A 15,279-nucleotide genomic window follows, 5' to 3' on the forward strand; every position below is an offset into this window, starting at 1 on the left:
TTTCCACTTTTTATTGTGTTTGAATGTTAAAACGGCCATCCGATGAATTGCAAGTCACTGAAATAACCCCCCACCAATTTGAGTGTGAGACTTCTGCTTAAAATACATATCTCTACACAAATAGGAGATCAATGTGATAACTTAATGTTGTGGTAAACACAACAGGTATATTTACCCCAAAGAATAAAGTTCATGGATTGACTGGAATTACATAGAATAAAAAGAGAATTAAATCAACATCAAGAGTATATAATGACTCGGTTATCAATATTGAGTTAATGTTTTAAGATGTTATTTAGCCCTGGGAATAATTTTCTGTACATTTTAAGAAGTGAAACTTACATTTTGATCAGTTATTGGTGCAAATTTCATCCCAAAAAAGAAGAGAGCGGTGATAGCAATGGGTTCAACTCCCAGGAAATGTATGAACTGTTGAAAAACGTGCGTATCCTCCAGCATACAGTAAGTCACTTTGGATTAAAGTGCCTGTCAAATAAATAATGTATAGCTTCAGGATAGCTGCATCCTATGGACCACTTTTATGGAGATGTTTGTTGTTTTCTTGTCCCTTTTTTTAGAGTCTGACAGCTGTGGTCACTGTAAACTGTCACTGTATGGAAAAACCTTGAAGAACAAAACAGCAGCTACCAAGTTTTAGGAGGATAGAAGAAACTCAAACGCTGACAGAATATTAATTTTGCGTCAGAATTATTCACTGGAGTTGCTTTCACACCTACCTTCATAATCTCTTTCACCTGCTATCTCGGTCTACGTTTTTTTTTTTTTTTCCGTTCTATTCATCGGCGTTTCATTGTTTACATTTCCTCTTTTATCTCCAACTCTCTGTCACAGTCATTGTTTGGCTGGTTAATTTATTCATCTACTCACTCATTCATTAATTCAACAAGCTGTCCCTCCCATTGCTGTTGTACTCACTCTCTCTCCTCTTTCTCCTGGTTCATCCGCTGTCTGAGCTCCTCCAGTCTGCTCTCCATCTCCTTGGCATGTTGATCCAGCTGCACTGTTTCCATACGCAACTCTCGGAGATTCCTGGGAGAAAAAATACTTATATGTTATGCCTTAACTAATGTACATACACTGTACAGTTGAAGTCAAAATGATTAGCACTAGTGTGGTTTTTCTTATATATTTCCCAAATGATGTTTAACCGAGCAAGGAATTTTTCACAGTGTTTTATATATATATATATATATATATATATATATATATATATATATATATATATATATATATATATATATATATATATATATATGTGTGTGTGTGTGTGTGTGTGTGTGTGTATATATTTATATATATATATATATATATATATATATATATATATATATATATATATATATTTATTTATTTTTTTTTTTTTTTTTTTTTTTTTAAAGATCTCTTGATTTGATTTTTAAAGATCTCTTGACGTCTGTATGATGTCAGTTTTACACACATTCTGAATCGCAAACATCTTAAAGATGTTTAATAGAAGTCTATTTCACATCTGATAGGAAACGTCTTGTAGATGTCTTGCAGATGTGAATGCAGACGTCAAATAGACATCTCCGAGATGTACGTGTGCTAATCAAAATCGGCCATTAAGAATCATGATCGGCGCATAACTAAAAAGAAAATGGGTGCTCCTAAATTTTTTGGGATGCTCCTAACTTTTTGAAGTTGGGAGCACCAGTGCTACCAAGTAAATAAGTTAATTTCGAGCCCTGTAATGTATGTATGCTAATGTTAAATCTTTAGCTTAGTTTGTCAACCAGGCTGCTTGTTGCTGTAAGTAAATTATGGGCCAGGCCAGCTAACGTCAGGTTGCCAACATTAACCAGTTTCAGAAACAACCAGTGGTTCCGACACACCAGCAGAAGCAGCACTCAATGGTGGTGAATGAAAGAACCAGTCATTATTATAATCTGATTTGATTATAGATTAAAACACTATTTGTGCATGTTTATATTCAAATAATTTTAAAAAAAATGTGTAGGGGGCCCACTGACATTGAGAGGGTACAGGGCCCAGAATTTGGTGCTACGCCCCTGACTGTTATACATTGATTTGCCTGATACCCTAACTTGGCTAATTAACCTAGTTAAGCCTTTAAATGTCACTTTAAGCTTAATACTACTATCTTGAAACATATCTAGTAAATTATTATTTACTGTCATCATATAAAAGATAAAAGATATCAGCTATTAGAAATTTGTTATTAAAAGTAATATGTTTAGAAATGTGGTAATAAAAAATAAACTAATAATTCAGGAGAGCTAATAATTCTGACTTTAACTGAATATATTCCACCTCAAAAGCACCAGAAGTGTTCATCAGCACATTATGAACATGGTGAGTACATTGTATTTATATTTTGATGCAAGTACACAGTAGTTAAGGCCATCGAATATAAAGTTATCACCAAATATATTTTATCACAGTATAATCACTATGGTTTAGAAAATGGCAATAAAATATGACAAAAACTCTGCGTTTGTGCTAGTACAAATTCATATTGATGAGATGAATTTTGATACATAACTTTTTTTTAAACTGGTATTTAACGAATCCATCCATAGTAGTATATAATACAGAATAAGAAAAAATACAGTGTCTAAGTTTTCCTATTTTACCACGATCCACTCAAAATAAAATAAAATTAAATAAAATGTATGAATTAAAATCAAACATATCCTCTGAGTAAAAAAAAAAAAAAAATCGCAAATAGAAAAGAGTAAATAAGATTTAAAAATTGAAATTATGAAAAGATAGCTTTTTTCGAAAAGGTACAGTATGTAATAAATTACCATCAACAAAAAATAACTCTGAGAACTGTTAGAATGATAATAATAATAATAATAATAATAATAATAATAATAATAATAATAATAATTCCTCACATTTATATAACGCCTTTCAGGGCACTCAAATCGCTTTACACGATGGGGGGAATCTCCTCATCCACCACCAGTGTGCAGCATCTACCTGGATGACGCGACGGCGGCAGCCATTTTATATTATATCTGAACATTTTTTGCTTTAAATGTACAGACTTTCAGAAACCAATGTGACTTTTTCATATTATACGTCAATATGCTTAAGACAATCATTCAGCTGAATACACAAAATCATGCTATTCTGCTAAAACGAACTACTCTAAACACTTGGACTGCTTCCATTTGCAAACACGACGTGTAACATGCTAATAATGTGAAAAATCTAAAGCATGAAAAGAAACTCATGGGAACCAACTGTTCAAACCTGACATTTAACTTCATTGACTTGGGCTTGCTGGGAAGTACCACAAAGTTGTTTAAATTCATGCTGCTCTCTGATCAGACTGTAAGCTTCACAGGCTGTAATTTCCACTGAAGTGTCCTGAGAAAATAGAGTTCTGAGTGAGAAATGCACAGCGCATAACAGGACACATTTCACTGAATTACCCTTTACAATAAAAGCACTGTAATGGTGTCATAGTTTAATGGTAAAATAGATCATAATTTCGTAGTTACAGCAAGGTAACTAAAATACATTTGACATAAAAGACCAGCCATTGAATAGTACAGAAAAAATAAGTCTATTTTATTACCAAAGTTCAAGCATAAGTACAGTTTAAGTCAAAATTATTAGCCCCCTTTTGAATTTTTTTTTTATATATATATTTCCTAAATGCTATTTAACAGAACAAGGAAAATTTCACTGTATGTCTGATAATATTCTTTCTTGTGGAGAAAGTTTTATTTGTTTTATTTCGGCAACAAAAGCAGTTATTAATTTTTTAAACAACATTTTAGAACAAAATTATTATCCCCGTTAAGCTATTTTTTTCCGATAGTCTTTAAATGTCACTTTAAGCTGTATAGAAGTGTCTTGAAAATTATCTAATAAATTATTATTTACTGTCATCATGGTAAATATAAAAGAAATTAGTTATTAGAAATGAGTTTTAAAACTATTATGTTTAGAAATGTGTTTCTCTCCATTAAACAGAAATTGAGGTAAAAATAAATAAGCGGTCTAATAATTCAGGGGGGCTAATAATTCTGACTTCAACTGTACGTTACCTAGCGCAAAAAAAATAAAAAAAAAATAAAATATATATATATATATATATATATATATATATATATATATATATATATATATATATATATATTTGTGTGTGTGTGTGTGTGTGTGTGTGTGTGTGTGTGTGTGTGTGTGTGTGTGTGTGTGTGTTATTAATTTAATGCCACAAGAACAAGATGCATTACATTTCACATAGTTTTCTGAAAGAGAAATATATTGTAAAAATAAAACTAAATAAAAAAAATACATTAACATGAAATTAAATGTTTCAGAGCATTACATGTTTTCAGTGCTTATTTGTTTTGTGATTGTTCTAAAAGATTTACACATAATTTGAAGTCATTCACAAAATTGGAAAAGTTTGGTTTACATTGAGCTTACGTTTTTCTTATGTAAGTTATATGGTATTTTCCTAATAGCAAACAAATGAAAAATATGTTGTCATTTACAGTTCAAGTTTTCATTATCAGAATAAAACAGTAAATCAAACAACAAATCTTATTATACATTTTTTGTTAATAAACAATTATAAATCTTTCCATAATATTCTTGTGTAAATACAATAAAAAAGATGCAAATTGTTTCTTTTTCTTGACCACAAAAATCGCACATACATGAAATATTAAGTTTGAATCTTTCCAAAACATGTTTAGTATGGTAAATTCTATGAAGTTATAGATGTAAAACTTGTTTGTCAACTTCCAAGCTTTAACCCAAGAAACATTATTAAATAATGAAAGCCGAAAATATTTTGCTGTAGGTGGAGACAACGAGCAGAGAGCATTCCTTATAACCTTATAGACTATCTGAATATTTATAGGTTTATTAACATAACCTACGTCACATAAGCTGATAGAAACAATCAATGTGTTGAAATAGTACCTTTTGGTTTTTGTGGATTTCTGTTGTCAAACCTTTAAGGTTAAATAAATATCAGAGGTTATTATTCAAGGGTGTAAATAACATTGCCTCATTAACTTACATAGTCTTATTTCCTTCACATTTTGGCGCCAGAATGATTACAATATATTCCAAAATAAATATATATTCAAAGGATCTAATTGTTACTAACGTCCCGAGCAAAAACATAGGCTATTTTACCAACAATTTGATTGTTATCAAAATGTCACACCTACCTCGCGAATTAGCTTGTGAAAACTGTTGTGTGTACATCTGTCGTTATAGCAACACGTCTCATTCTCGCGACAGCGTGCGGGTTCCATGAGACGTGCACGCGTAGGTGCTCGTGCACAGAGAGGACGACAGAAAACGGTCATGGGAAAGTCAGCAGAGTGAGTTCAACTTGAGCAGCAGATACTCGCTTAAATTATTTATTTTAATTCAGTTTTTCTCAAAAAATGTAAGTGCTTTTTAACATGGTGTATGATATTAGTCCTGCTAACAAGTTTTAGGATTATTAACAATTTTAATAATTAAGGTGAAACGATCATGTTGAACTTTTTTTTTATAACAAATGAAACATTTCCATTACATTATATCACATTACAAACCAGGGAGCAAAACAAAAATGTATCTTTTAAACAGATTCACAGTTTGACAGCTTCCTTGTTAGTAGATTCAGAAATCAATGACATATAAAGGTTTAGATCTTCAAGAAAAACCTGAAAGGAAGAAAGGTTTACGCTTACAAAATTTACACTTGTGTATAAAGTGTTTGGCCAAAATATAATAAGATTAAATAATCATCTTAAACATCTGGATGTTCATTCTCATGGTTATATCCTAAAACAACATTTTCATACTTTAACATAACATCAGGAATTATACCACTAAATATACCTAAAACGTTTGTCCCAAAAAATTTTGGTATACTCACAATTCCAAAAGAGGTGAGACATCTTTGATTTGGTGATCACAGAAGGAGCAATATATACATCAAAATATTCAGAAACAGACCTTTTGTAAAAAAAAAAAAAAAAGCTTTTGTAGGATAGCACCTATGTATTGTTTTAGAAGATACTCCACAGATTTTATTGTACATTAGGAATTTCTGAGGTAAGGTCCATTTTCCACTTAATATTACCTATAAGTCTGATCCAATAATAGACAGCAGTAGGACAAGATTATCTCAAATTCTTTAGCTGTAATTGGATGTTTATAATGGGACAAAAATTCCTCATATTTAAAAGGAACTCCTCTGATATTAAATAATTGTTGAACATAAATTATATAATTTTTTGCCCAATTATCAAAGTAAATGGACTTATTTTTGTACAGTAGATCTTTGTTGTGCCAAATTATATAATATAATTATGTGGGGAAAAGTTGTGCTTGTAGATTAAAGACCATGATAACAGACATTGTTTATGAAACAAAAATAGTTTGGATGGAATTCTTTTAGGGTTATAATTACACAAGAGCAAACAAATTATATCCCCTAATTTAGAGAAAAAGAAACGGTATTAAATTCCACAAAAAGGCAGGATTTTAAAGATGCTAATTAATCCAATTAATTCTGAATGTATAATTAAGATTAGCAAAACTGATGAAATTAAGACAGCCATTTTCATAATTATTCAAAACTACATAGTTTCTATAGTGTTTATTTTTCCATAAAAAATTTAACTTTTTAGTTTTTTCCAAAATTGGCTAGAAGTTATCTGCACATCTGTTCTTCATATCTTTTGATACAACAATGTCTAGATAATTAAATTTGTCTTTCACTGGAATGCCATCTATACTTGCCAAAGAGCAAAGTTTTATTGACAATAATTCACATTTATTAATATTTAAATGCAAGCCTGAACTTGTTTTTGATGTATGTACTGTAATTAGTTTAATCTGTTTGAAGAAGTTTTTTTTTGTTTGTTTTAAAATGTATTAAAACATAGTTTTAAGGCTTTAAAGTAGTAAAATAGAAAGAACATTTAATGTAAATATTTTTATGTAATGTTTTTTCAATGAGTGACTGTTTCATAATCTATACAGTGTATTTTATTTTTAATAACATTTATTTTATATGGATGGATGAATGGATGGATGGATGGATGGATGGTTAGATAGATAGATAGACAGACAGACCAACAGATGGATGAATAGATGCTAGATGGATAGAGATGAATAGATGGATGGATGGATGGATGGATGGATGGATGGATGGATGGATGGATGGATGGATGGATGGATGGATGGATGGTTAGATGGATAGACAGACAGACGGACGTATGGACGGGTGGACGGTTGGATGGATGGATGAATAGATGGTTAGATGGAAAGAGATGAATAGATGGATGGATGGATGAATGGATGGATGATGGATGGTTATACAGACAGACAGGCAGACGGACGGTTGGATGGATGAATGGATGGATGAATAGATGGATAGAGATGAATAGATGGATGGATGGATGGTTATATGAACAGACAGACGGACAGACAGACAGACAGACAGACAGACAGACAGACAGACAGACAGACAGACAGACAGACAGACAGACAGATAGATAGATAGATAGATAGATAGATAGATAGATAGATAGATAGATAGATAGATAGATAGATAGATAGATAGATGGGAATTATTATTATTACTTAAACTCATGAATTACATTTGATGGTATGTAACCAGTAACAATGTATGCAAATCATAAACAATGCATGATCAATTATTGTTGATATTATTAATATGCAAATACACAAATAAGAAACAAACACCAAAAAGAACAGTGTTACAACAGTGAAACCACAGTCTGGAGCTCTGTTCAGTTGTTTTCACTTGAACCCTGAGCTTGCATTGTGTGAGCAGTTATTAAAAGTTTCTCGAGCGAAAATAAAAGCAGAGTTTTGCTGTTTTCTCTGTGTTTGGCAACTCTAATGTCGGTGCTAATGAAGTCCTGACGTACATCAAGCGTCCTGCGGCTTTTTCTGACACAGAGGAGAGAGACCTCTGTTGCTCCTGTAATTACGGACAGCTTGATTTCCCTAATTAAAATCATTTCAGCACTAAAATCAAATTTCATGTGGATGGTTTGATTGCAGTCATAAGAACCGTCATTAAAGCATCAGCACCGTATGTCTCAATTAGTCTACAAAAATTAGTCTACTGTTTTGTTTTCACCAGAGTTTCGTGTCAGCCATTTCACTCGTATACATTTATTTTCCTTCATCAAATTCAACGACAGGTTTAAATGTATTCATCTTTATGTAAAATTACTGGAATCTGCCTGGTTTGGTTGTGTTTTTTTTTTTTTTACAATAAGCAAAAAATGATGACTATAATGCATCTTCATCAGGATTTACAGAGCGCTAAAATGTCATTCAGGACAATTATGATTAATGTAGCAAAAATAATGTTATGCATATTTAGAACAGCATAACAAAAATCATTTAACTTTGCCACTATCAGTTTGTCACCAAGAATCTTTCTGTAATTTTGTATAACTTATTATTTTTAAGTAAAGATCAGAATAAGTCTTTTTATAACTTAAATACAACCACTAACTGGCCACTTTATTAGGTAGATTTTACTAGTACCGGGTTGGACCCCCTTTTGCCTTTAGAACTGTCTTAATCCTTCATGGCAAAGATTCAACAAGGTACTGGAAATATTCCTCAGAGATTTTGCTCCATATAGACATAATAGCATCATGCAGTTGCTGCAGATTTGTCCGCTGCACATTCATGATGCGAATCTCCCGTTCCACCACATCCCAAAGGTGCTCAATAGGATTGAGATCTGGTGACTGTCGAGGCCATTAGAGTACAGTGAACTCATTGTCATGTTCAAGAAACCATTACAGGGTTTAACGCTAAGGATTTTTTCTACTGGGCCGATCGGGCCAGTGGTTGAGATTTTTATTTGCCCTGCAAAACTTTTCACTGGCCCCAACAACAACAAAAAAAGTTAATATTTGGTATTTCTTAGCCACATATTTTAAATAATGTCTTTGAATATAGAATTTAAACAATTTAAAAATGTTAATAAGTGTATGATGAGCAAAATTCAAGATTTTATGCAAGCAAAAGAGCGGTATGGAAAATTTATTTTTCTTAATTTTGTAACCATGCAATTGTCTGCTTCCAAGACTTTAGAAACCCACTTTTTTTGTGTACTTTTTTTTTTGTAACTTTTTTTATATCTTTTTACTGTACTGGTTGCTACCAGGTTACGAAAAAATAACTTGCTCATCGTTACTGGCCGATAGGGGCCAGTAACAATCCTGTCTACTGTCCCGAGCTTCTTTCACGCTGGCCCCGGGCCACCGGGCAGTCCTTATTGTTGAGCCCTGCAGTCTGAGATGATTCACACTTTATGACATGGCGGATTATCCTGCTAGAAGTAGCCATCAGAAGATGTGTACACTGTGGTCATAAAGAGATGGACATGGTCAGCAACAATACTCAGCTGTGGCATTAAAACAATGTACAATTACTACTAATGGGGGAAATGGCTGTGTCATATGGAACTGAGGGTATTTATAGTGGCTTAGAAATTGTCTGATTGGTGAATCATAGATTGAATAATGCGGGGCCGGCTGCAAGCAATCATAAGCACTTGATCCTATTGAAATTAGTTTATAAATAAATTTTACTTTGTGAACAACAGAACAACAAAACTCAAATTGGTATGGATAAAATATAGGGTCAACTATCACTTTAAAATGATTCAGATGTACAGTGCTCAACATAATGACCGTACAACCCACATAAAACCCAATCCAGCACAACCTATTTTGAAAATTAATATTTGTATCCATGTCTTAGTGAATATGGGTCATGGTGCATTTGAACACAACATATTAAATAAACGGATATATATATTAAAATAATATTTTAGTCACCGAACATGTTTAGAAATAGAATTTACATTGATTCAGAAAAAAAAAATTACAAACTACAAATTTTTGTTAAAAAATGTAATTAAAAATATAATAATAATACTTAAAAAAAAATTGTCCCTCTTGAACTTTGCTCTTTTTACATTTTTAATTTAATATTTTTCCCTAACATAAATATGGGTGTACTCATTTTAGAAGTTATTTTGTTAGACAAGCTCCAGATTTAGCTTCAGTGCTGACTAATTTAATGTATATATGCACAAATACAATATTGTTAAGCTACCTCGAGAAAATTAGAAAATCTAAATGAGAGATTTATGAGGGGTGTACTTATACAGTAGAAGTCAGAATTATAAGCCATTTATTAGTCCACCTGTTAATTTTTTTCCCACAATTTCTGTTTAACAGAAAGCTGATTTTTTCAACACATTTCTAAACATAATAGTTTTCATAACTCATTTCTAACAACTGATTTATTTTATCTTTGTCATGATGACAGTAAATAATATTTGACTAGATATTTTTTCAAGACACTTCTATACAGCTTAAAGTGACATTTAAAGGCTTAACTAGGTTAATTAGGCAGGTTAGGGTAATTTAGGGTAAGTTATTTTATAATGATGGTTTGTTCTGTAGAGTATAAAAATATATAGCTTAAAGGGGCAAATAATTTTGACCTTAAAATGGATTTAAAAATTTTTTTTAAAATTTATTCTAGCCAAAATAAAACAAATAAGACTTTCTCCAGAAGAAAAAATATTATCAGACATACTGTGAAAATTTCCTTGCTCTGTTCAACATCATTTGGGAAATATTTTTAAAAAATAAAATAAAATTCAAAGGGGGGCTAATAATTCTGACTTCAACTGTAAATGTTAAACACTGTAATAATTATGTTGATGTAATTATTAAATTGTCCAACAGCATTGATGCGCCGAGCCACGTCGATATTTTGGACCTGAACGATTATTAAAAGCTCTTTGCATACTGATGCTAAACAGGTATAATAGAGCATCATTCCAGGAAAATGATTTCCAGCACAGCTGCGCTAGCTTCAAGTCTGTCGTGTCACTCTGCGCTCGCTTTTCTTCTCACATAATAAACTCATTTAAAATCCAATCAATATTTCATGTCCATTTATTTATTTATTTGCAGTGGTGTAATAATGACTCGTTATTGAAAACTAAACCCCAACGTGGCGATCAGCACACTAACGTGAAATGTACTGCAAGTGTGTGTGACAGAGAGAGAGAGAGAAAGAGAAACTCTGCCTGTCTTCACAGCACCTCATTGGTATTCAGCTGGAGTTCAGACTTTCAGATCTGCTATTGCAAAGGTATTCTTCCAGATCTGGTCTTGCCTCTCTGTTCCTCTTCCCTCACTGCTTCCCTGCCTCTCTCGAGCGGGTCAAAAGAGAGAAAAGAGAGAAAGCAGGCATTTCTCTTCCTTCCTCAAGGCAGCACTGATGAAGGCTGATGGTAGACTTTGACTTCCCCCTCACCTTTCTCACAAACCTGCATGAAATTGACCAACGAGTCTGTGACCCACAGATGGATCCTGTGCAATGTTCGATCCTTTATCTTCTGTGATAAAAAAAAAAGAAAAGTACATTTTACAGCAAATCTTACATTTTCTTATTGCAATTTTTTTTCATTTTTAAGACTAAATTGTTAGCCCTCCTGTGAAATTTGAACTCTTTTTCAAATATTTCTCGAGTGATGTTTAAAAGCGTAAAAAAATGGCTTGAATAAAAAATACAGAAAAAACAATTGCAATTTAAAGAATAAATAAATGATTATAAATTATTTATTAAAACTGTTGTTTAAAAATGTGTTGATCTCATGGGCGCCAATATCCTAGTGGTTAGAATGTTGGCACATAGTACCGCAGTGCTAGCAGCAACCAGAGTTCCATTCCTGGCTCGAGGTCCTTTGCCAATTTTTCCCCTATTTCTGCTCCCCAAACTATCCTGTCTAAATAACTCCTCTGTCCTATCAATAAAGGTGAAACCCCCTAAAAAATGTATATATATATATATATATATTTTTTTTTTTTTTTTCTCTCAATTTTTCAATTTTTTTTCTCAATTTCTGTTTAGCGGAAAGAAGATTTTTTTTCAACACATTTCTAATCATAACAGTTTTAATAACTCATCTCTAATAAGGGTGTCACGATCCTTCAAATCCTCGATTCGATTACATTTTCGATTCTAAAGGCACGATTCGATTCGATTTTCGATTATGAATAATTAATGACCGATTCATTATTTGTAGCCTACCGTTTGAACTACCTGACCTGCATGGTCTTTGTTTTACCCATAAACAAATCATACAGTAAATGAATAAAGGCAAGATACACACATAATTACCACCTGTCAATCACTTTTTCTGCGCGACTCGTGAATAGGCAGTGATCTGTGTTGTTATAATGGCGTCTGTAAAAAAGACGCACAACCAACAGGAACCAGCCAACAGTATCTGAGGTGTTCGCTAAAATGACTAAGTACAAGTGAGTGAAAGATTGAAGCAGTCCTCTGACTGCCTGGAGCTGCTGTCTCGAGCCCATGGCTGTGTGTGTGCGTCTGTGTGTGTGTGTGTCAGAGGTAGAGAGGAAGGAGGGCTGCTCAGAAATGCTACACGCCACTGTGGATGTCAAATCGTTGTCGTTCTAAAATGCCATTTAAAAACAAAGAGAGTGTAAACAGGGCCTGAGTGTGTACTTTTCGCGAGCGGATTTGCAACGGGGGCGAACATAATACGTACACAGCAGAGCTTGCAAAACTGTGTTTTTTTTGTCGACAACATGAACGTTGTCAACATAACTCACTGGAAATCCAAAATGCTTACACACCGGCGACTTCATTGAAAGAGGAGAGGGTTTAAGTTCTGTTGACGGGTCTCCTGCTTCTGCAGTTTAACAAGCACTTCAACAAGCCTGTTTTTTTCCCGCTTGGCAAGCCAAGCTGACGTGACATGGGGGCGTGGCAGCATCGACGATTCTATTTTTTGATTCGATAATCGAAATTGAACATAAATTTCGATCGATTTCGATTAAAAATCGAAATCGGGACACCCCTAATTTCTAATAACTGATTTTTAAATCTTTGCCATGATGACATTTATTTGATATTTTTCAAGACACTTCTATACAGCTTAAAGTGACATTTAAAGGCTGAACTAGGTTAATTAGGTTAACTCGACAGGTTAGGGCAGGGATGGGCAAATTTGATCCTCGAGGGCCGGTGTCCCTGAAGAGTTTTGTTCCAACACTAGTCAAACACACCTGAACAAGCTAATCAGTGTCTTCAAGATAACATCTTCAAGACTAGAAATCTATAAGCAGGTGTGTTTAATTAGAGTTGGAGCTAAACTGTGCAGGGCATCGGCCCTCCAGGACCGAGTTTGCCCACCCCTGGGTTAGGGTAATTAGGCAAGTTATTGTATAACGATGGTTTGTTCTGTAGATTATCTAAAAAGAAATAGCTTAAAGGAGCTAATAATTTTGTCCTTAAAGTGGGTTTAAATTCAAGCCGAAATAAAACAAACAAGACTTTCTCCAGAGGAACACATATTATCAGAAATACTGTAAACATTTCCTTGCTCTGTTAAACATCATTTATTCTAAAGAAGCTGTTGATGTGGAATTGAACCAGATTTAGGTAAAAACCCAAACAAAACAAACATCAAAATAAAACAAAAAGAATTTCTGGAACATTTGTTATGTATAATAACAATGGAATGACAGCAGAATAAAGTACTGAACTACTGAAACGTATTTAATACTTTACATTTAAGGCTTTTTTGGTGATGGCAGCTTAAAGACGCCTCTCATGCATTGCACAGGTGTGAGTTTTCCACAGAGTTTGAGAGTTCAACAGTGTGTCAAATTCTTGATGGTTCTGTGGGTCTCGTCTATCAAATCTGATCTTTATTTTGTGTTTTCTATTGGATTCAAGTCAGGTGATTGGCTGGGCCATTCTACAGCTTGATTTTCTGTCTCTGAAACCATTTGAGAGTTTCCTTGGCTGTGTTTTGGATCATTGTCTTGATTAAATGTCCACCCTTGTTTCATCTTCATCATCCTGCTAATGTAGATGTTGGGCTGAAGCAGCTAATATACATTTACACTGAGGAAAGGCAGATGATTGCTAAAGAACTACTGAGAGATTTTAGCTGCTGTCTGGGCTTTCACTGCCAAACTACACCTCCCTTTCTTCATGCGTTCAATACTTTCTCCTGTGTTGTTTCATTCTATTATGCATATGTGTAAACTAATTAGACTTGTTTTCCTTGCATATATTAATTTCTTTGGTTGTTACCAACATCTGGTGAAAATTTCAAGTCCACAGCACCTTTAGAAATAAGTTTTTGGAGAAAAATGGTGACGTGTTGAATACTTATTTCCCCCGCTGTATTTGAAATTGATCAACCAGTCTATGACTCACAGATGGATCCTGTGCAATGCTTTATGTTTTGTGGGGAAAAAACAAAACAAACCAAAAGTACATTTTACAGCAAATCTTACATTTTCTCATTGCATTTTTTTCATTGGAAAATATAGATTACTGTACAAGTTGAAGACAAAATTGTTAGTCTTACTGTGTAATTTAAAATTACACAGTAATTACAAAGAAATAAAAATATTTCTTTTTCATATATTTTTCAAGTAATATTTAACAGAGCGAGGAAAACTTTTATCAAAAAATATTTAACATTAAACATTTTACTTAATAATTTAAACAAAAATTTAATTGGCTACAAAACAACTGTTGTCCAATGACTTGCCTAATTAAACTATTAAAGCCTTTAAATTGAAATTTAAGCTAGTTTCTTGCTGAATAACAACCAAAATATTATGTAGGTGCTTTCATCATTGCAAAGACTAAATAAATTATTAGAAATGATTTATTAAATCTATTGTTTTAGTGGGAGTGAATTGTTTTGCTTTATCCGAAAGGTATAAAAAGCTGCCATCTGAGAAAGCATTCCAAGACAGGAAAGCAACATGGCACGTCCAAATCCAAATTTTGCTTCACTTCCTGTCTTGAGAGATACCTTCTTCTTATTGAATTTTCAATGTAGCATAGATGTGTCCTTCACTGACTTTGATATCCCACATTCCAGTGTGTTTCGTTGCTTTTAACCCTTGTGTGCTGTTGCGGATGTTTTCATCCACTCTGGGGTGATCTTGAGTCTTAATTTGGCCACAACATTCTCTGCTTCAGCAAATGGACTGATTTTTGGAGACAAATCTTATTTTGACACGCAACGCAGCATTCCAGCAAATTAGCGGTAATGTTGCAAATATGCGAAAAATTGCCAGAACGGATTTACTGCTATTTTCAAAAAGGGTCTGTTCATACATACAGACCTTTCCAGAATATTGCCGGTAAAGGTCTGTATGTGTGAAA

The 15,279-nt window shown here is 33.1% G+C and overlaps 1 protein-coding gene and 1 long non-coding RNA gene across 32 annotated transcripts in view; both read right to left on the reverse strand.

Annotated features, from left to right (window-relative positions):
* Nucleotides 1–5,234, reverse strand: part of zbbx (zinc finger, B-box domain containing) — a 91,649-nt gene extending 86,415 nt beyond the window's left edge. For 14 of the 31 annotated variants that reach the window (XR_012394194.1, XR_012394191.1, XR_012394185.1 and 11 more), the window contains exons 1-3: nt 5,208–5,234; nt 3,265–3,381; nt 937–1,050 (exon numbers count right to left, since the gene is read on the reverse strand). Coding sequence is in view for 15 of the 31 variants with exons in the window: in XM_073930205.1 (XP_073786306.1) it covers nt 937–1,050; nt 3,265–3,326 (176 nt within the window). In the remaining 16 variants the exon portion in view is untranslated. Of the gene's footprint in view, nt 1–936; nt 1,051–3,264; nt 3,382–4,953; nt 4,986–5,053 lie in introns of all 31 variants that reach the window. The other 17 variants (XR_012394193.1, XR_012394184.1, XR_012394190.1 and 14 more) reach the window with 2 other exon arrangements.
* Nucleotides 5,235–11,155: 5,921 nt separating this feature from the next.
* The window catches only part of LOC103909111 (uncharacterized), a 90,397-nt gene continuing 86,273 nt past the window's right edge, over nt 11,156–15,279 (reverse strand). Inside the window, exons 15-16 of the long non-coding RNA XR_012394203.1 lie at nt 11,371–11,452; nt 11,156–11,262 (exon numbers count right to left, since the gene is read on the reverse strand). This is a non-coding gene — a long non-coding RNA (uncharacterized lncRNA). The remainder of the gene's footprint in view (nt 11,263–11,370; nt 11,453–15,279) is intronic.

Source organism: Danio rerio, chromosome 18 (assembly GCF_049306965.1).
Source record: "Danio rerio strain Tuebingen ecotype United States chromosome 18, GRCz12tu, whole genome shotgun sequence".
In the NCBI taxonomy this organism is placed as follows: Eukaryota; Metazoa; Chordata; class Actinopteri; order Cypriniformes; family Danionidae; genus Danio; species Danio rerio.